This window comes from Lepus europaeus, chromosome 2 (genome assembly GCF_033115175.1).
Source record: "Lepus europaeus isolate LE1 chromosome 2, mLepTim1.pri, whole genome shotgun sequence".
NCBI lineage: Eukaryota > Metazoa > Chordata > Mammalia > Lagomorpha > Leporidae > Lepus > Lepus europaeus.
Window position 1 is genome coordinate 46,068,883 of NC_084828.1, and position 20,354 is coordinate 46,089,236.

The 20,354-nt window shown below is 37.9% G+C and overlaps 1 protein-coding gene and 1 non-coding gene across 2 annotated transcripts in view; one reads left to right on the forward strand and one right to left on the reverse strand.

Moving 5' to 3' along the window:
• Positions 1-20,354, forward strand: part of ZNF654 (zinc finger protein 654) — a 106,951-nt gene that overhangs the window by 58,322 nt on the left and 28,275 nt on the right. The window contains exon 3 of the mRNA XM_062206692.1: positions 9,575-9,656. Within this exon, the coding sequence (XP_062062676.1) occupies positions 9,575-9,656 (82 nt within the window). The remainder of the gene's footprint in view (positions 1-9,574; positions 9,657-20,354) is intronic.
• On the reverse strand, positions 6,627-6,730 carry LOC133752753 (U6 spliceosomal RNA). The gene has a single exon (XR_009864974.1). It is a non-coding gene; the product is annotated as a U6 spliceosomal RNA (small nuclear RNA).

A 20,354-nucleotide genomic window follows, 5' to 3' on the forward strand; every position in this document is an offset into this window, starting at 1 on the left:
CATTTTAGTCTATTAAATGCAGGATATTCTTATGTCTCATAGGCTATAGTATGTCTATGTGTTTGCAAAAGTTGTATCATTCTTGCATTCTTCTTCAGTTAGTTAAGTTTCTCAAAAAATGCATAAAAATTAAAAAATAAAATTAATTAAGCTTCAGAAAGGTTTTTTTAAAAAGGAAGCTGAGATTCTGCTAGATATCTCATTGAATCTGTTCACCAATTTTCAGAGTATTAACATCATAATAATATTATATATTCACCCATGAACATAGGATATCATTCTATTTAGAAACTTAATTTTCCTCAACAATATTTCATAGCTTTCAGTGTAATAGCATTGTACTTTTTTGTTAAATTTACACATAACTCTTTCTTATTTCTGGGGTTACTGTAAGTTGTTTTTAATTTTTGTAATATTCTTTGAGAATGTAAAGAAATACAATTGATTTTTGTAGCTTGCAACAAAAAAATAAATGTGAGACAACTGTGAAATAGTACTTTGATTATAGGGATAGAAATGCTTCCAGATGTGTATTTGGACACTTTTTACACATACTGATGGGCAGAAAAATAAATCTAAAAATAGTTAATAATGAAAATTAATTCTCCTTTTTTCTCTCATCCCTCTAGGTAGTCTTACATATATTAACTTTATGTATTGGTGTGCATGTGACTTCATCCCCTCTATCCTGTCTGTCTCTATACAAAGACAATCTCCAGCAGTCCTCCATGATTTGTGAGGCATATGTCTTAAAGTCTCGTCAATACCTGAAATTGCAGATAGTTCAGAACTCTCTAATATTGTAATTTTCTGTATGCTTTGTGACATTGTCATAAAGAACCAGTTATTCTGTCACTCCCATGTTTCATCCCTTCCTTTGCATCATACCTTTGTGCTTTGGGACTAATACAGTAAAGTAGGTGTTATTTGGACACTAGCACTGCAATATTGTGTGATAGTGATCTGGTAACTGAGACAGCAACTAAGTGACTAACTGGCAAGTAACATATATTGCATAGGTATATTGGATAAAGAGATAGTTCATGTCCTGGTTGGGATGGAGCCAAATGACATGAGATTTCATCATTTTACTCAAAATGGCATGAAATTTAAAACGTCTTAACTGTTTATTTCTGAGTTTTCTCACTTAATATTTTTAGTCTATGATTGACAGAAAGTAAAACTACAGATAAAAGGAGACTAGTATAATGAATATAGCTCTGCATTGCTTAACAGTATATCAAGGAATTTTTTCTGATGTGTTCATATCAATGTAACAGTTTTCTCATGTCCTTGGTATTTTAATTGGGATTGCATTGAATGGGTATTTTAATGGTATTTTTTTTCTTCCAATCCATGAACATGGAAGATTTTTCATTTTTTATGTCTTCTAATTCTTTCTTTAATGTTCTGTAATTTTCATTGTAGAGATCTTTGACATGGTTAACTTTATTCCAGGGTATTAAATTATTTTTGGAGATACTATGAATGTGACTGATCTTAAAAGTGCTATCTCAGCCATGACATTGTCTCTGTATACAAAGGCTATTGATTTTTCCATGTTGACTTTATATCCTGCCACTTTACAAAACTCTTTTTTATGAATTCTAAAAGTCTCTTAGTAGAGTCTTTTGGATCCCCTATATATAGAATTATGTCATCTGCAATTAGGAATAGTTTGATTTCCTACTTTCTAATTTGTATCTCTTTGATTTATTTTTCTTATCTAATGGCTCAGGCTAAAACTTCCAGGACTATATTAAATAGCAGTGGTGAGAGTGGGAATCCTTGTCTGGTTCCAGATCTTAGGGGACTACTTCCAGCTTTTCCCTATTCAATAGATAAATTGCCTTGATTGTGTTGAGGAATGTTCCTCCTATACCCAATTTACTTAAGGTTTTCATCATGAAAGGATGTTGTATTTTATCAAATGCTTTCTCTGCATTTATTGATATAACAATATGGTTTTTGTTCTTCAGTTTATTGATGTGATATATCACATTGACTGATCTGGGAATGCTGAACCATCCTTGCATACCAGGGATAAATCCCACTTGGTTAGGTTGAATGATCTTTCTGATATGTTGTTGGATTCAATTAGCTAATATTTTGTTGAGCATTTTTGCATCTATGTTCATCAGGGATATTGGTCTATAATTCTCTTTCTCTGTTGCATCTTTTTCTGTGTTAGGAATTAAAGGGATGTAGGCTTCATAGAAAGAGTTTGGGTGGATTCCCTCCCTTTCATTGTTTTGAATTGCTTGAGAATTGGAATTAATTCATTTTTAAATGTCTGGGAGAAGTCAGCAGTGAAGCTGTCTGGTCCTGGGCTTCTCTTTGTTTGGAGGGTCTTTATTACTGAATCAATCTTGGTCTTGGTTAGTGTTCTGTTTAGGTTTTCTATATATTCACGACTCAGTTTTGGTAATTGTATATATCTAGGAATCTATCCATTTCTTCTACGTTTCCCAATTTATTGATCGACACCTCTTTGTAGTAATTCCTGATGATTCTTTTTACTTCTGTGGTATCTGTTGTTACATTTCTTTTTCATCTCTGATTTTATTTATTTGAGTCTTCTCCCTATTTTTTTTTTTTTGATTAGTTGCAATGGTGTATCAATTTTGTTTATTGTTTTGAAAAACCAGTTCTTCATTTCATTGATATTTTTTCATTTCCATTTTGTTTATTTCTTCTCTAATTTCAATTATTTCCTTCCTCCTACTAATTTGGTGTTTGGTTTGTTCTTTTTCTTGGTTCATGAGATGCGCCCATAGCTCATTTATTTGGTACTTTTCCAATTTCTTCATGTAGGCGCTAATTCCTATAAACTTCCCTCTTAACACTGCTTTTGCTGTATCACATAAATTTTGATAAAATGTAGTGTCAGCTTCATTTGTTTCCAGAAGCTTTTTGATTTCTCTCTTGATTTCTTCAGTGATCCACTGTTCCTTCAGGAACATGTTGTTTAGTGTTTGCATAGAGATTCTTGGATTGTTGATTTCCAGCTTTATTCCATTGTGGTCAGAGAAGATGCATGTTATGATTACATTTTTTTTTTATTTGCTAAGACTTACTTTATGGCCTAACATGTGGTCAGTCCTAGAGAAAGTTCCATACACTGATGAGAAGAATGTATATTCTGCAGCTGTCAGATGAAATGTTCTGTAGATATCTGTTAAGTCCATTTGGTTTATAGTGTCGATTAACTCTTTTCTGTCTGGTTGATCTGTCCATTGCTGAAAGTGCAGTTTTGAAGTCTCACATTACTGTTGTATTGGAATCTATGTCTCCCTTTAGATTTATTAAGATTTCTTCCAAATAGCCAGGTTCCCTGTAATTAGGTGCATACATGTTTGTTATAGTTACATCTTCCTGTTAAATTGATTTTTTTTTTTTTTTTTTTTTTTTTTTGGACAGGCAGTTAAGACAGTGAGAGAGAGAGAGAGAGAGAGAGAGAAAGGTCTTCCTTTTTCTGTTGGTTCACTCCCCAAGTGGCCGCTGCGGCCGGCACGCTGCACTGATCTGAAGCCAGGAGCCAGGTGCTTCCTCCTGGTCTCCCATGTGGGTGCAGGGTCCAAGGACCTGGGCCATCCTCCACTGCCTTCCTGGGCCACAGCAGAGAGCTGGACTGGAAAAGGAGCGACCGGGACTAGAACCCAGGGTGCTGGTGGTGCTGGTGCCACAGGCAGAGAATTAACTAGTGAGCCATGGCGCCGGCCCGAAATTGATCTCTTATTCATTACACAATGCCCTTCTTTGTCTCTTTTTAACAGTTTTTGTGTTAAAGTCTTTTATGTGCTATTAGGATGACAACAGCAGATCTTTTTTGGTTTCTGTCAGCATGGAATAACTTTTTCCATCCTTTCACTTTCAGCCTGCATGTATCTTTGTGAGATGTGTTTCTTTTAAGCAGGAAATAAATGGATCTTGCTTTTCCATCCATTCAGCCAGTCTGTATCTTTTAACTGGAGAGTTGATACCATTTACATCCAAGGTGATTATTGATAAAGACTTGGCCCTGTCATTTTCCCACAAATACTCTTATTGATTACTATGGATTTCTTTTGTACTTTTACTGCCTTCACATTCTTTCCTAATGATGGCTATCTTTCTGTGTTTCTGTGTGTAGTCCATCATTAAGCATATTTTGTAAGACTTGGTAAATGGTAAGAAATTCTTTCAATTTCTGTTTGTTATGGAAGGTCTTTATGTCATCTTCATTCATAAATGAGGGCTTTGCAGGGTACAGTATCCTGGGTTGACAGGTTTTTTTTTTTTTTTTTTTTTTTTTTTTTTTTTTTTAAGGTTTGGACTATATCTTGGGTATCTAGGGTGTCTTATGAGAAGTCTGCTGCTAATCTAATTGGAGAGCCTCTGGAATTTTTTGTTTCTCTCATGCATATTTTAGAATTTTTTTGTTTTACTGGAAAGTTTGACTACAATGTGTTATGGTGAGGATCTTTTTTGGTCATGTCTATTGGAAGTTCTACGTGCTTCCTATACTTGGATTTCCCTTTCTTTCTCCAGATTTGGGAAGTTGTCTGTCATTATTTCACTAAATGGGCCTTCTAGTCCATTTTCTGTATCCACAACTTCAGGAACTCCTAAGACCTGTTTCTTGGGTCATTTGAAAATATTCCTTAAATCTCCACACTGTTTTTTCCATATCTCTCTCTCTCTCTCTTTTTTTTTTTTTGGTTGTCAGATGTAAGATTTCCAAAGAGTTGTATTGTAGTTCATATATTCTTTCTTCTGCCTCACCAAATCTGCTTAAGTGTTTTCACCACATTTTTTATTTGGCCTATTGAATCTTCATTTCGAATATTTCATTTTGATTTTTCTTTAAAGTCTCAATTTTGTGGGAAAAATTTTCATTCATGTCATGTATATTTTTCTTTAGTTCATAATTTTTGCTTTGTTTTGCTTTTGAGTAATCTTAGGATTATTATTTTGAATTCCATTTCTGGCATTTCCTTAATCTCTTCATCTTTTTTTTTTTTTTTAATTTGACAGGTAGAGTTATAGACAGAGAGAGAGACAGAGAGAAAGGTCTTCCTTCTGTTGGTTCACTCCCCAAATGGCTGCTACAGCCAGCACTGCGCCAATCCAAAGCCAGGTGCTTCTTCCTGGTCTCCCATGCGGGTGCAGGGGTCCAAGCACTTGGGCCATCCTCCACTGCCCTCCCAGTCCACAGCAGAGAGCTGGACTAGAAGAGGGGCAGCTGGGACTAGAACCCGGCGCCCATATGGGATGCTGGTGCCACAGACGGAGGATTAATCAAGTGAGCCACGGCGTTGGCCACCCATCTCTTCATCTTCACACTGTAATATTGAAATGTTGTGTTCCTTTGGGTCATGGTGTCTTCCTTATTGTTTCTTGAATTTCTGCATTTGTTTTTCTGCATTTGTGGAGTTGATTTTTAGTTTTTTCTTCTGATGGCTTTTATCTTTGAGCTATACCTCTGTGGCTTAATGGAATGTCTTTGCCCAGAAGGGTGTGGTGGCTGTGGCCAGGCAGCTCTGGTCAGTACTTCAGGGTATGGCGAGTATCCAGGGTAACGTCCAGGTTGGGCATGGTGTGTCTCAATACCCAGCTACACCCTGCACCTTCTTATGTATCCACAAATTCCCCATGGTCTCAGCACACGAGCTCCCACAGTCATTGTGTCCAGAGGCTTCTCTGCCCTGCCAGCCTGTGCAGTTAACAGAGGGAGATGTTCCCTGAGACAGCTCCACCTATGTGTTTTGATCCTGGGAGGCTGCGGGTCCTCATCATTCCACGTGGTTTCCTAGCTACTTCCCAACCAGGCTGAAAGTTAGTGGGGACTGTGGATCGTTCCCTCCACTGGAATGACCGGATCACATGTGTACAATAGAGCCACTGGCCCAAAGCTACTCCCTGACCACCTCTGCTACTGGTACTGTGGAAAAGGCGTCCTGTCTCAGTGTGTGTGCACAAAGGCTTCCACAGTTGCCGCCCAAACCCAAAATGGCACCCACCCTTTCTCAGCCAGGTAGGAGGCACTTTTGTGGGGAAGTTAGGATGAAATAAACATACCCTCTCTACTTCCACTGGGTCCATGGGCAACCGCTAACAACCGCGGGCCCTCAGGGCTCCAGTGTGAACTGAAGCAACGCTCTCCTTCCAGCTGTATCACCACAGGTGGCTGCAGTCCAGCCTCACCTCTGTCTCCAAACTGCCCCCAACTCTGGCTCTGCTGCAGCTGTGTTCGTGTTGTGCCATGCGTCCACACCCTCTGCACAAGTCCACCACATTCCTCTTCTTGTAGGACCTCCAGTGCTGCTTTCTCTCCAGTTCTCCCCTGGAAGTGCACTTCCCTTACTATTTATCCCTAGCCTAGTGCAGCATGTCACTCCATAATCTGCCATCTTGGAATCCACATTTTAAATTTTGATGATTGTCACTGTGTTGCCCTAGAATAGTTAGTTTAAGTTACAGTCCCTCCAATAAGATATCATAGCCTGTTTCTGTTCTCGAGTCATTATGGTATAACTTTCATTTTTATAAATTTGTAGGAGAAATGGTATTTCATCTTTATATCTTTTGCTTATATGAATTAAGTAGAGCATCTTTTCATACTTGAAAAAATGTATTTGCATTTTTTAAATATAGAATACTACATGGATTAGCATGTCATCCTTGTGCAGAGGCCATGCTAATCTTTATATTGTTCCAATTTTATTATATGGGCTGCTAAAGCAAGCACTTGCATTTCTTTTTGTGAAAATCTATCCTAGATTTCTGCTGAGTTGTTGACCTTTTTAAAAATTATAATTATAATATAATTATAATTATAATATAATTAAAAAAATTATAAAAATATTTTAACTAAGGAATCCAGCAAATTTTTTAACAGTTTATCATTTTGCTTTTAACTGGTTTTAAGCTTTTTGGTTTGTCAGTATTTTCAATTTAAAAATCACCAAATTGATAGAATACCAGTTTTTAGAGTATAGCAATTTTGTTACATTTAGAAAGTGTTTGTGTAATATTTGTCTTATATATAATTTGCTAAACTATTTTTCTCATACCTGCATTGGAAAATTTCAGTCTTTGTTAGTGATTTATTCATTCATTCATTTTTTTCTTTTTAACTTGGGGCATACTCGCACACACACACATACACACAGTATCCCTAAGTGGGTTCATTTTCCAAATGCCTGCAAGAATCAGAACTGGATTGGAAACTCTATCCAGGTTTCCCATGAAGGTAGCAGGAACTCAGTCACTTGACTCATCATCTGATGCTTCAGGTCTGCTTCAGTAGGAAGTTGGAACTGAGAGAGAGAGCCAGGAATGAAACCCAGGCACTCTTATGGGACACAGGTGTCTTAGTCATTAAGCCAAATACTTGCCCCATTTAAAAAAAAAAAAAAGTTTTATTTGAGATGCAAATAGACAGTGGTGACTTACTTTGATTAAAGGCAAAATGTTCATAAAAATACAACTTTAGGTATTCCTAACTTCGTTCATGCTGGATGAATTAAAATGTTAAAATTTTGTAATATTTGTCATTGTACTTCTTTAGGGATGCTAAGTGATATTAAATAACTTTATAATTTTTAATACTAAACACAAAATAACTTATTTTCTAAATAATTTGTTTAAAGAAAATATACTGAAACTGATCAGTTCTGTTGGGAGTAGAATAATCAATGTGAACCTAGAGTTTGAGGAACCATGTATCATTTATTAGATATAGTTGATAGAATACATTGTAATCTAAATGTTGGCTCAGTGTTTCATGGTGATTACTCTTTGTTTTTGTATGAACTTGATCTGTCCATATATCCCTCTGGAAAAAATATAAAATTAGGGGTTTTCTTTGCAGTCTAATTATACTAGAATGAAGCTGGAGTTTATCCCCATTTTATTTTTTAAGATTTTATTTAGGGCTGGTGCCATGGCTCACTTGGTTAATCCTCTGCCTGTGGTGCTGGCATCCCATATGGGCTCCAATTCTAGTCCAGGTTGTTCCTCTTCCAGTCCAGCTCTCTGCTGTGGCCCGGAAGGGCAGTGGAGGATGGCCCAAGTGCTTGGGCCCCTACACCTGCATGGGAGACCAGGAAGAAGCACCTGGCTCCTGGCTTCGGATTGGTGCAGCACCGGCTGTAGTGGCCATTTGGGAGGTGAACCAACGGAAGGAAGACCTTTCTCTTTGTCTCTGTCTCTCTATAATTCTACCTGTCAAATAAATTTTAAAAAAAAGATTTTATTTATTTATTTGAAAGACACAGTTACAGAGAGGGAGGAAAGACAGAGAGAAGGGGAGACCTTCCCTCTGCTAGTTCACTCTTCAGATGTCCACAAAGGCCGGGGCTAGAACAGACTTAAGCCAGTATCTTGTAACTCCATCCAGGTCTACCATGTGGTTAGCAGGAGCCCAAGCACTCAGGCCATCTATTGTTGCTTTCCCAGGTGCATTAGCAGGGAGCTGGATTGGAACTGGAGCAGCTGTATATAGGATGCTAGCATGACAGGTGGCAGCCTAGCCCACTATGCCACAGAGTCAGCCTCTGTGCCCATTCTTCTATGTGTAACCACTGTTTTTTTTTTTTTTTTTTAGAAAGCTTTTATTTAATAAATACACTCCCGTCCCACCTCCTAATCCTGCTCCCATCCCATTCTTCATTAAGATTCATTTTTAATTATCTTTATACAGAAGACCAACTCTATACTAAGTAAATATTTCTACAATTTGCCCCCCCCACACACACAGAAAATATAAAGTACTGTTTCAAAACAAGTTTTACATTTAATTCTCATAGTACAACTCATTAAGGACAGAGGTCCTACATTGGGGAGTAAGTGCACAGTAACTCCTGTTGTTGATTTAACAATTGACACGCTCATTTATGATGTCATTGATCACCTGATGCACTTGTCATGAGCTGTCAAGGCTATGGAAGCCTTTTGAGTCCACAAACTCTGTCCGTACTTAGGTAGGGCCATAAGCAAAGTAGAAGTTCTCTCCTTTCTTCAGAGAAAAGTACATCCTTCTTTGATGGCCCCTTCTTTCCACTGGGATCTCACAGAGATCCTTCATGCAGGTCATATTTAGCCAAAGTGTCTTGGCTTCCCATGCCTGAAATGCTGTCATGGGCTTTTTAGCCAGCTCTGAATGCCTTAAGGGCTGATTCTGATGTCAGAGTGCTGTTTAGGGTGTTTGTTGTTCAATGAGTCTGCTGTGTGGCCTGCTTCCCATGTTGGATCATTCTCTCCTTTTTAATTCTACCTATTATAACCACTGTTTCTGCCATTTTGTATACCATGGAATATTTATTGAATTGTGAATATTGGTAGGCATGAGTACTGTTTTAAAGGTTTCATTCTGTAATAACTTTATGTATATTATTTGCATTTTTCTTAAAGATACTTTTAAGATTTTAGTAAAAGCATAATATGAAAATAATGAGAATTTTTTTGCAGCAAATATTTTTAAAACAAATATCTGACATTTGATAGTTATTATGGCTTTTGATAATGTAATAAACTGGAAAAAATCAGTTATTCTTATAAATGAAAGTTATCATTCACTTATTCCTTCTAGGAGTTTCTTTGAATTGCTGCTGTTCTTTGGAAGAGATGAGTTTTATGAAGAGCCCTTAAAGGATATTCTTGGATCATTCCAGGTAAAAGAATTCCCTACTTTAGATTCTTGTCTGCATTATAATAGGACTTTCTTCTCTCCCTACAAATAGTTTATTGTTTATTTATTGCTTTTAAGTTATTATGGTTGCTAAGGTGACCATGTTTTAGAGTCTGTGATGCTGGCAGATAAAGAGAGATCTTAAAATTAATTTTCTGCTATGCTCCCAAGCATTTTGTAGCCAGGATTCCAATTCTACATTTGTTGGAAGAGAGCTTGTATAAACTTACTTTTTATTGCTATTATATAGAACTTAGACCTGGTGAAAAAGGTTTCCTTGTGCCTAGACCAGAAGAAATCTGTCTTGTCCTGTACCACTTTTTCCCTTCGTGTAACTTTCATTTTCTTCATCTCACTGTAGGCTTCCCAAGTTAGGAAGCAAAAGTTTTTTGCTTGTTTGTATCTGGTATAGGAGAGGAGAGAATAAACACATCTGGAAAAGACAAGATTCCTTGTGTCATTTACTTGGGAACCAACTCTTAGTACTCTGGTTCACTCCAGCGTTCCCATCAGCACTTCTATTGGGTGGAATGAGGGGTAGATGTGTTTTGAGCTCCCCCTAGGGGTAAGGTGTCCAGTTTATCTTGTATTTATTTTATGGTTTTAAATGAAAGACTTTATTTATGTTCTACCAAGAAAACTGCTATATTAGGTCTGTTGAACATTCTATCCATTCTTATTTCAGCAAAAGAGGTAAAAATACCAGTTTTCATGGAACTTACATGCTAATTAGAGATATATTCAAGTGTTTATGATTTCTTAATTTGCCATTCCAATTTTCCTTTGACACAACTGTATACTTGGCAATCCATTCTTGAGCTTTTGCTCAGTAAATATTTATTGCATCCCTTCAATGTAATAAGTATTAAAGTCTGGGAGGAAACTGTTTAAAAGTAAAAAAAAAAAAAATTCTGCTCTTGTAGAGTTTAATTCTAGTGTAGGGACATAAAAACAATAAATCAAACCTTTTTAAATGAGTATTTTAGAAAGTGACAAATGCCCTAGAGAAAAATAAAGTAAGACAGTGATATAGAATGTTGGAATGGTGATATTGAGAAAAGATATTTCACTTTTAAATGAGGTGGTCAAGAAGTACTTCTTGGAGATATCAGCTAAGCACTGGTAATAGGAACCACTAAAGTGTTTGCAGTAGATGAGACATGGTTACCTTCTACTTTAAATTTATGAAACCATAACATTTCTGAAGGGATATGCCCTTTACATTTTTCTCTTTCAACCAATATATCTACTCATTTATTAAAATAATTTCTCAAGGGAGAAGTCATAGTTTTGCCTCCTTTCCTATCTCCTACCCTAATCTTTTTGAAGCGCATCCTGTAACCCTCATCTTTAAATTCTGTTTGCCATTTCTGCCTCACTGGTTGCTCTGATTTCTTCCTACTTGGAATTTCCTTGAATCTTTAACTCCTACTTAGGTGAGGCTTCTTTGTTTGCTCCCATTTTCACTTTACCTGGAGAATCATCCTTCATTTCCTGAACTGAGTTACTGCATTTAATGCTTACTAGGCCCATGCCCTTAGGGATCCAGCAAAGGACTACATGAAATGTGCGATGAATATATGTCCCTAAAATCATGAATTTGCTAAGTTTATGCATTTGCGAAACTTTTGACTGACCTTTGATAATTCAGAGTGCCTGGTTCAGGTCTGAACTCCTCTGCTTCTGATTCAACTTCCTGCTGATACTCATCCTAGAAGACAGCAGATGATTGCTCAAGTACTTGGGTCTCTCCCATGCATATGGGAGTCACAGATGGAGTTCTGGGCTTCTGTCTTTGGCCTGGTCCAGCCCTGACTACGTGGTGGGTATTTGGGTAGTGAACCAGTGGATGGCGGATCTGTCTCTGGCTGCCTTTCAAATAAAATGGGGGAAAAAAAGAAAGAAAAACAAAATCTGAGTTGTTGAAGTAGAATCTTTCAAGTCTTCGTATCTACTATTTTTCTTCTGCATTATTCCAAAAGGAACCTTCATTCTTAGAGCCAGATATTCCATTTACTAGCTTCTAAAAATGTTCTTTCTTAGTCTTTGACTGTCAGAAATTTTTCTTTATCTCAACATAAGATGATACACTTCTCATATTGTGCACCCATCATCTCTTCCTCATTAATCAAGAAGCCATCTAGATTCCTACTGAAATGACAAAAACAATTTTAAATGTGGAGAAAACTTCCTGGAAGTCAGGATGAAGAAAGATTGAATGATGGGCCAAACAATATTTGATTGACTGAAAGTGACAAAATAGGGAACTACATGAGAGAAAGAACAACAGAGATAGATTTTCCAGTGGTATCCAGTAGTACCTCCACTGCTACCAACTTGTAACTAGTGCTAAAGGAAATAGCAGATGATGGGAAAATGTATGTGGCTGGTCTCATTCTTATTGGTGCTTTTCAAAAGTATATCAGAAGCTTGCAGCAGAGCCAAAAAACAAACAAAACAAAACCCCACAAGAATCCCAATGTTACTGTTATACACACATTAAAAATGAAATGAATGGCTCTTTGTGAGAGCATTCCTTCCACTGAAAGAATGGGAGTATGGCCCAAACTAAAGGCAGCCTGCCCCAATACCCAGAGGTAAGAAAGTCCTGTAGAGAGGGATAATTGTCTCCCACTGCAGCTTTCTCTTTACTCCCTCATATCCCGTTGACCTAACAAATTAAACTATAGTACATATAAACTTTCTCCTTCTTTTTTTGGACTTGAAGGATTTCATAAGGCCCTATTCACCCAAGTGTTAAACAGATCTCTGTTCCAGGTATTCTAGGTAAAAATGACCAAAGATAAATACCAATTATTATCTGTTACGTGGAAAGATAAGTCAGTTATAATTTTAAAAAGGATATGTTATGTTCTTGACTGAAGTTGAGTTATAGGTATCTTTCTTGAAATTATAAAGAAGGGACAATGCCAAGGAACATACTGAGGTTAAATATTGTATGGAGATGATACCACAAAATTAAAAATACAGTGAGGGGTCGGCACCGTGGCGCAGTAAATTAATCCTCTGCCTGAAGCTCCGGCATCCCATATGGGCGCCGGTTCTAGTCCCGGCTGCCCCTCTTTCAGTCCAGCTCTCTGCTGTGGCCTGGGAAAGCACTAGAAGATGGCCCAGGTCCTTGGGCCCCTGCACTCACATGGGAGACCAGGAGGAACCTCCTAGCTCCTGGCTTTGGATCAGCGCAGCTCTGGCCCTTGTGGCCATTTGAAGAGTGAACCAATGGGGGGAGGAGCTTTCTCTCTGTCTCTCCCTCTCACTGTCTGTAACTCTAACTCTCAAATAAAATAAAATAACTCAAAATAAAATAAAAAAAATACAGTGAAAGGGAGGACCTTGGCACAGTGATTAAGATGCCTGCCATGTCTCACATCCAAGTGTCGAGGCAGGATTCCTAATTCCAGCTTTCTTCCAGTGCTACAGGGAAGTAGCAGGTATGGTTCAAATAACCATGTCCATGCCACTCAAGTGGGAGATGTAGATCTAGCTCAGTCTGAGCTTTTGCTGAACTGTAGAAAGTATACCAGCACATGGGAGCTCTGTCTTATTATTTGTCTCTTTAAAAGAAAAAAAAAAAGTATAATGAAATGATTGACAGCAGATTTTAAAACTCTAACAAACCCTAAATCAGTGAAGGAAGCAATCTCTAAAACTTACTTCTCAAAGTTACATGTGGGCATGTCCTATCTTGTTAGAGCCATCAGTTTTGGGAATAAAGGAAAGTTCCTACAAATGGAAGACACATGTAAAACAAATGGGATTCCCACAAAGGAAACAAAATCAGGCTGGCATGGAATTCCTCTGTAATAAAAAATGCCAGGCTGGCGCTGTGGTAAAGCCACCACCTTCAGTGCTGGCATCTCATACGGGCACGGGTTCAAGTCCTGGCTGCTCCACTTCTGATCCAGCTCTGCTAGAGCCTGGTCTAAGTCCTTGGGACTCTGCACCCACTTGGGAGACCTGGAAGAAGCTCCTGGCTCCTGGCTTCAGATTGGCTCAGCTCCAGCTGTTGCGGCCATCTGGGGAGTGAACCAGCAGATAGAAGACCTCTCTCTATCTCTCTCTCTCTCTGTCTCTGCCTCTCTGTACTCTGCTGAATCTTTAAAAACAAAACAAAACAAAAATAAATGCCAGAATAAGTTAATAATGATTGTGGGGTTTTTCAAGAAGAAAAAAATAGATTGAATAATGCAGCTGCTACATCCAATAGTTTATGAGAGAGGGCAAAAAAAAAAAAAAAAAAGGAATAATCTAAACAAACTGACTCCATGTCTTTTCTCAGGAAAACAAAGTATTCCAGTTGGTCAAAAAAGAAAGAATGCATTAGAGTTCTTCTAGAATAAAAGAAATAGGATTGATCTAAGTAAAGAAGTAGAAATTATTAAGTTATTGTTTTACGGCTATTATGAAGACTCTATTAAGGTCACGTTGTTCCAGAAAAAGAAAATACACGTTTGTAAAAAAAACAAAGAGCACATGTAATAATCTGTAACTAAAACCTCAAATTATGATATTGATTGGATACAGAGTAAGGTAGATAGGGAAAGATCAAATATATTTTTGGGCCTGTAAACTGAGTATCTACATAAAATGGTGTCACTGGATACAGAGTAAGGTAGATAGGGAAAAATCAAATATATTTTTGGGCCTGTAAACTGCGTATCTACATAAAATTGTGTCATTTGCCAAGTGGGCAGTGATTACAGGGGGAGGAGCGGGATATTCAAAGATGAGTTCCTTTCTTGATATGCTGATTTAAATGTCACTGAAACATTGATCAAAGGTAAAGCCAGCAATAACAGAGGAATTGGAAAGAAAGGGTTAAAGCTCACTCTGCTTTACTAGGGCCAACTGTTGATCTTTCCTAAGAATTCAAAGTGTACAGTTATAAACTAACAAACTTAGCAAATTTTATTACTTTTAATTAATGTGGAGAAGTTTAGAACCATTAGTGTCCCACTGAAACCTTCTGAAAACTGGAATACAGTTCCTCCCTATTTGTAATAAATTTCTCAAAGATTTAATTTGGAAAAATCCTAATCTTGGTATTCAAGGCAGTCTTTGTAGTTCTTGTGAAATGAATACTACTGTATCAATTTACTAGCAAGGCATTTTATGAGGAGTAATTCTTTCACATATAAGTTTTTTGTTTTTTTTTTGTCTCTGCTAAACTTCTTTGACTACATCTGAGCCTACTCCCAACCTCTAAATATTTCTACCATTACAAATCTCTTATCCCTCTATACTCTGTCAGGTTGTACATCTCACTATGCTATTAGAGTGAACAGAGGCTGATTTTAATCCCTGTCTGTCTAGCAGGTGGGAGTCTTAATCCCTTAGTATTGACAGAAATGCTTGCCAAAACAAATGAAGGATAAATGAGTCCACAGTCTATCTGATATCTGGCCTTTCTTTAAAGACAAAGCAAGCAAACAAACAACCGTTTTAGAGAAGTATTATCTTGTTGAACTTTAAACAATGAAAAACAGGTTTATTATCTGAAACTGTCTACATTATAGTCCATTGGTAACCACCATGTACAGTGAAAAAGGGGAAAGGGAAAGGTCAATAAAGGTACTTATGGAATGAAAACATCAAATATTTATCTGTGGATTTGACTTTGACATTGTGTAGAGAAAGGAAATCAAAATATGTTTAATTGTGAGAAAAGTGTAAGGGAAAAGACTTAACTATCTGTGCAAGAAATCTGAGATAACTATACCATGCATTTAGCACTGGGAATGAAAAGGATGTTAAAATTAAAGAATTAGGGGCTGGTGTCGTGGCTCACTTGGCTAATCCTCTGCCTGCGGTGCCAGCATCCCATATGGGCGCCGGGTTCTAGTCCCGGTTGCTTCTCTTCCAGTCCAGCTCTCTGCTGTGGCCCGGGAGGGCAATGGAGGATGGCCCAAGTGCTTGGGCTCCTGCACCCGCATGGGAGACCAGGAAGAAGCACCTGGCTTCTGGCTTCGGATTGGCACAGCGCCAGCCGTAGTGGCCATTTGGGGGGTGAACCAAAGGAAGGAAGACCTTTCTCTCTGTCTCTCTCACTAGCCTATCTCTACCTGTCAAATAAATTAAAAAAACATTAAAAAATTAAAGAATTGGAAATTTATATTTACTAAATAAAAAAATAGTAAAAAAAATTAAAGAATTAAAGTTACAAATTCTTATCTATAATCTTGGGATGACTGTAATTTTTTTAAGATTTATTTATTTGAAAGGCAGAGTTACATAAAGAGTGATAGATTTAATAATTTTTACATGAGTATTTCACTATATCAGAAATATTTTCACTTCCCGTGTTTTTTAAAAGTAATCTGAGAAAAAAGAAATGGTATCCTGTCTTAACTTCAGCACTTATTAATTATTACTATTTTCATTTTAGAGTTGATGAATTCAAAGTTGTCTTATTGACTTCCACAAAACCATACAGCTAATAAAGAGAAAAAAAAAAGTAAAAAAAAAAAAGTAATCTGAGAAACATCTTAGTGAGATTCCATTGTTAAACTTGTGTAATTTGAAGAGATACAGGAGCAAGAGTTTTTCAAGTATAAAATTTACAATAAATAAACTTGAAACAGTTAAGCTCAAGGGAAAAAGTACAAGTCTCCAAAAGATAAAACTGTCAGCATCAATAAATTGTATGTATCTCAGGAAAAACCAGTATACCCTGACACCAGGACAGCAGTCATCACAAGAGAGGGTACTAAGCATTGAACTTTGACTGTTAAATCACACAACATTCAACCATAGACAAAGATTTGCCGTATTAAAACCTGCAGTCCAGTGTAGTCAGGAGGAAGCATGTAAATGTCTTCAAAAAATCAATAAGGTCAACATTTTGAAACCAGTTTTGAGAACTAGTTAATGAGGTATTTTGTTCACTGAAAGTAGATTGTGTGATGTTCTAATATACAATAACTAGAATTCTCAGCTCATTAGTGCTTGAAACAATATTTTTCTAGATAAAATACAGAAATGCTAAGTTGTAAGGAAATATACAGAGTACATCCAGTCTCAAAAAAGTATGAAACTAAGGAGGCAGAAGATTCATTCATTCACTCAAATAACATTTATTGGAGATTAATTTGCACAATTTGTATAGTACACTGTCACCTGTTTTTGTGACTGATGCTTTTTTGGCTGAATCAGATTTTATATTTACATCTGTGTCTGCAAATAAATCTTGTATATACCTTAATTCTGCTTTTATTATTACAAATTAGGACTGTGACAATAGCACTTTCCTGGTAGTCAAATTTATTCATTATTTATTTATTTTAAATATTCATGGTAGGATTGTACTTGAATTAGCATGGCAACCACCAAATAATTTTGAAATTTGATTATGTTCTTCAGTCCGTGGTTTTACTGTGCTTATGATTGTAGTTCTCAGATATAACTCTACTAATTTAAGAAAGTTACATTTGTTACCTAACATTTTAAAAAAACATAAAATATAAATCTGTTAAACAAGAGATAATTATTTATATTCATTCATTTGTTCCCAAAAGGAGTGTCTTAAATAGTTCACAAGTATTTGATTCTAATTATTTGTAAAAATCAAACAATGTAACTTTTGGGCATCCATATATTTTGATGATGTTATCTATTTATTTATTTGAAACAGTTAAAGAGAAAGGAAGAAGCAGAGAGAGAAAGAGAGAGAGAGATCTTCCATCCATTTGTTTACTCCCCAGATGGCCGCAAAGCCAGAAGTCAGGAACTTCCTCTGGATCTCCCAGATGGGTGTAGGGGCCCAAGACTTGGGTCATTTTCCACTGCCTTCCCAGGCGCATCTGCAGGGAGCTGATCAGAAATGGAGCAGCCCTGGTCTCAAACTGGCAACCATATAGGATGCTGGCATCTCAGCAGTGGCTTTATCTGTTATGACACAATGCTGGCCCCATTGATTTTTTTTAAAGACTTATTTATTTGAAAGAGTTACAAAGAGAGGGGGAGACAGAGAGAGCTTGAGAGAGACCGTCCATCCACTAGTTTATTCCCCAAGTGGCTACAATGGCTAGTGTGGAGTTAGGCCAATGTCAGGAGCCAGGAGCTTCTTCCAAGTCTCCCACGTGGGTGGCGGGAGCCCAAGCACTTGGGACATCTCTGCTTTCCCCAAGCCATTAGCAGGTAGCTGGATCAGAAGTGGAGCAGCTAGAACTAGAACTAGCACCTACATGGGATGTCAGCATTGTAGGCAGCAGCTCTATCTGCTGCAGCACGGGTAAAACCTATTTTGATATTTTGAGAGTGAGAATCACTTTAGAACTATTTAATCCAGTTCCCTTATTTTATGGATTTGAACATTAAACTCCAAAGGAGTTGAGGTTCACAGAAGCAGAATGATGGTCTAAGTCTTACCCTCAAATTACCCTCAGAAATTTTTTTTTCCTTCATTTTTTTTTTTTTTTTTGGCTTACAACAAACCAAATAATTCTTAAATTGTATTTTTCAGGTTTAACCAACTTAATAAAAATAGTTTGAGGACAGCTACACCGACAGATTTCAACAACATGATTCTTTGTCAGTCTTCTGTCTTTTCTTTCTCAAGTAACTTCTTTTAGATACAGTTCATGGTAGAATTTATTCTCATTGTTTGGTCCAATGATTTCTTTTTAAAGATTTATTTATTTATTTATTTGAAAGTCAGAGTTACACAGAGAGAGGAGAGGCAGAGAGAGAGAGAGAGGTCTTCCATCCGTGGTTCACTCTTTAATTGGCTGCAGTGGCCGGAGCTGTGCTGATCCAAAGCCAAGAGCAAGAAGTTTCTTCAGGGTCTCCCATTGGGTGGAGGGGCCCAAGGACTTGGGCCATATCAGAGAGCCAGACCAGAAGTGGAGCAGCCAGGACTTGAACCAGTGCCCATATGGGATGCCGGCACTGTGGGCCGTAGCCTTACCCACTAAGCCAGAGCACCGGCCCTCCAATGATTGTTAGGTAAGATCTGATGCCTTATGGTCAGGTCTACTGCTCTCTTAATGCAAAGCATCCTCTCCATCAGAAAAGCTACCAGGAAGCTATCTTCTGGCTTCTTTCGTATTTCCATTCTCGTGTATTGCATTATCTTTCATTGTTCCCAGCTTATTGAGTCCTGCACATCATAATGCCATTTTCAAGTACCATCCAGCCACCAGTCATGCTGCAACGGCAGGCCTGCATGCCATTGTGTCCTGGGAACCAGCATTCTTTCCTGTATGCCATGTTCCCTAATCTATTATATATCTAACAATGTAACCAAGTGTTGGTAATGTCTGTAGCAAAATAAGAGGTTTAAAGGATTTTTTTTCCATTTTTTTTTAAAGATTTATTTATTTATTTGAAAGAGTTACACAGAGAGAGGAGAGGCAGAGAGAGGTCTTCCACCCAATGGTTCACTCCTCAATTGTTCACAATGGGCGGAGCTGCGCTGATCCGAAGCCAGGAGCCAGGAGCTTCCTCCAGGTCTCCCACATGGGTGAGGGGCCCAAGGACTTGGGCCATCTTCCACTGCTTTCCCAGGCCATAGCAGAGAGCTGGATTGGAAGAGGAGCAGCCGGGACTAGAACCGGTGCTCATATGGGATGCCAGTGCTTCAGGCCAGAGCGTTAACCCACTGCACCAAATCACTGGCCCCAAGGAATGTTTTATTTATACTGCTCTCCTAAAGAGATTCATGGGCAGAGTGACACAGAGAAGGAGAGAGATATCTTTTATCCACTGTTTCACTCCCCAAAAGGCCAGGCAAAAGCCAGGAGCCTGGAACTCTATCCATGCCTCCTACATGGGTGGCAGGGTCTCAAGTACTTGGGCCATCTTTCTATGCATTCTCTGGTGCATTAGCAGCAAGCTGGACCAGAGCAAAGCACCCAAAACCTAACCCGGTACTCATACAGGATGCTGGTGTAGCAGGTGGCAGCTTAGACCACTGTGCCACAAAATGCCAATGAAGAAACTATGTGAGTGATCTGAACCATAATAAAGGCTTAAATTAGAGTGGTAGCTATAGAAATAGCAAAGCAGCAGCAGGTTAGGACATGGTAAGAAAACTGACTTGATGGGATCCAGCACTGTGGCATAGAAGGTTAAGCCTCTGCCTGCAGTGTTGGTATCCCATATGTACACCAGTTCAAGTAGTGATTGCTCCACTTGAAATCCAGCTCCATGCTAAAGCAGTGGAGGATGGCTTAAGTCTGTGGGCCCTTGCATCCATGTGCCATGTGGGAGACCTGGAAGAATCTGGCTCCTGGCTTCAGCCTGGCTCAGCCCCTGCTGTTGTGGCCATTTGGGGAATGAACCAGTAGATGAAAGATATCTCTCTCTCTCTCTCTTCTTTGTATCCCTGTCTTTCAAATTAATAAATAAATCTTGAAAAGAGAAGGGGAAAAAAAAGAAAATTGACTTGATGTTGGGATCAGTAAAAGATGAAGCTGAGTTTTTAATTTGGTTTCAGACACAAATATCAACACAAATAATACTAAGACCAGAAGTCTTGAGAGTTCTGTTATCTTAATACATAGTTTTATTTTTAAAAGTTTGAGCACATATACCCACTGCGTGTATATTTATAATTTATATACAGGTACTGATTCTGCGTAACTCTGAAACATAATACATTTTAGGAGATGGTGCAGCAGATTAAGCCTCAGCCTGTGATACTGACAACCCATATCAGAGC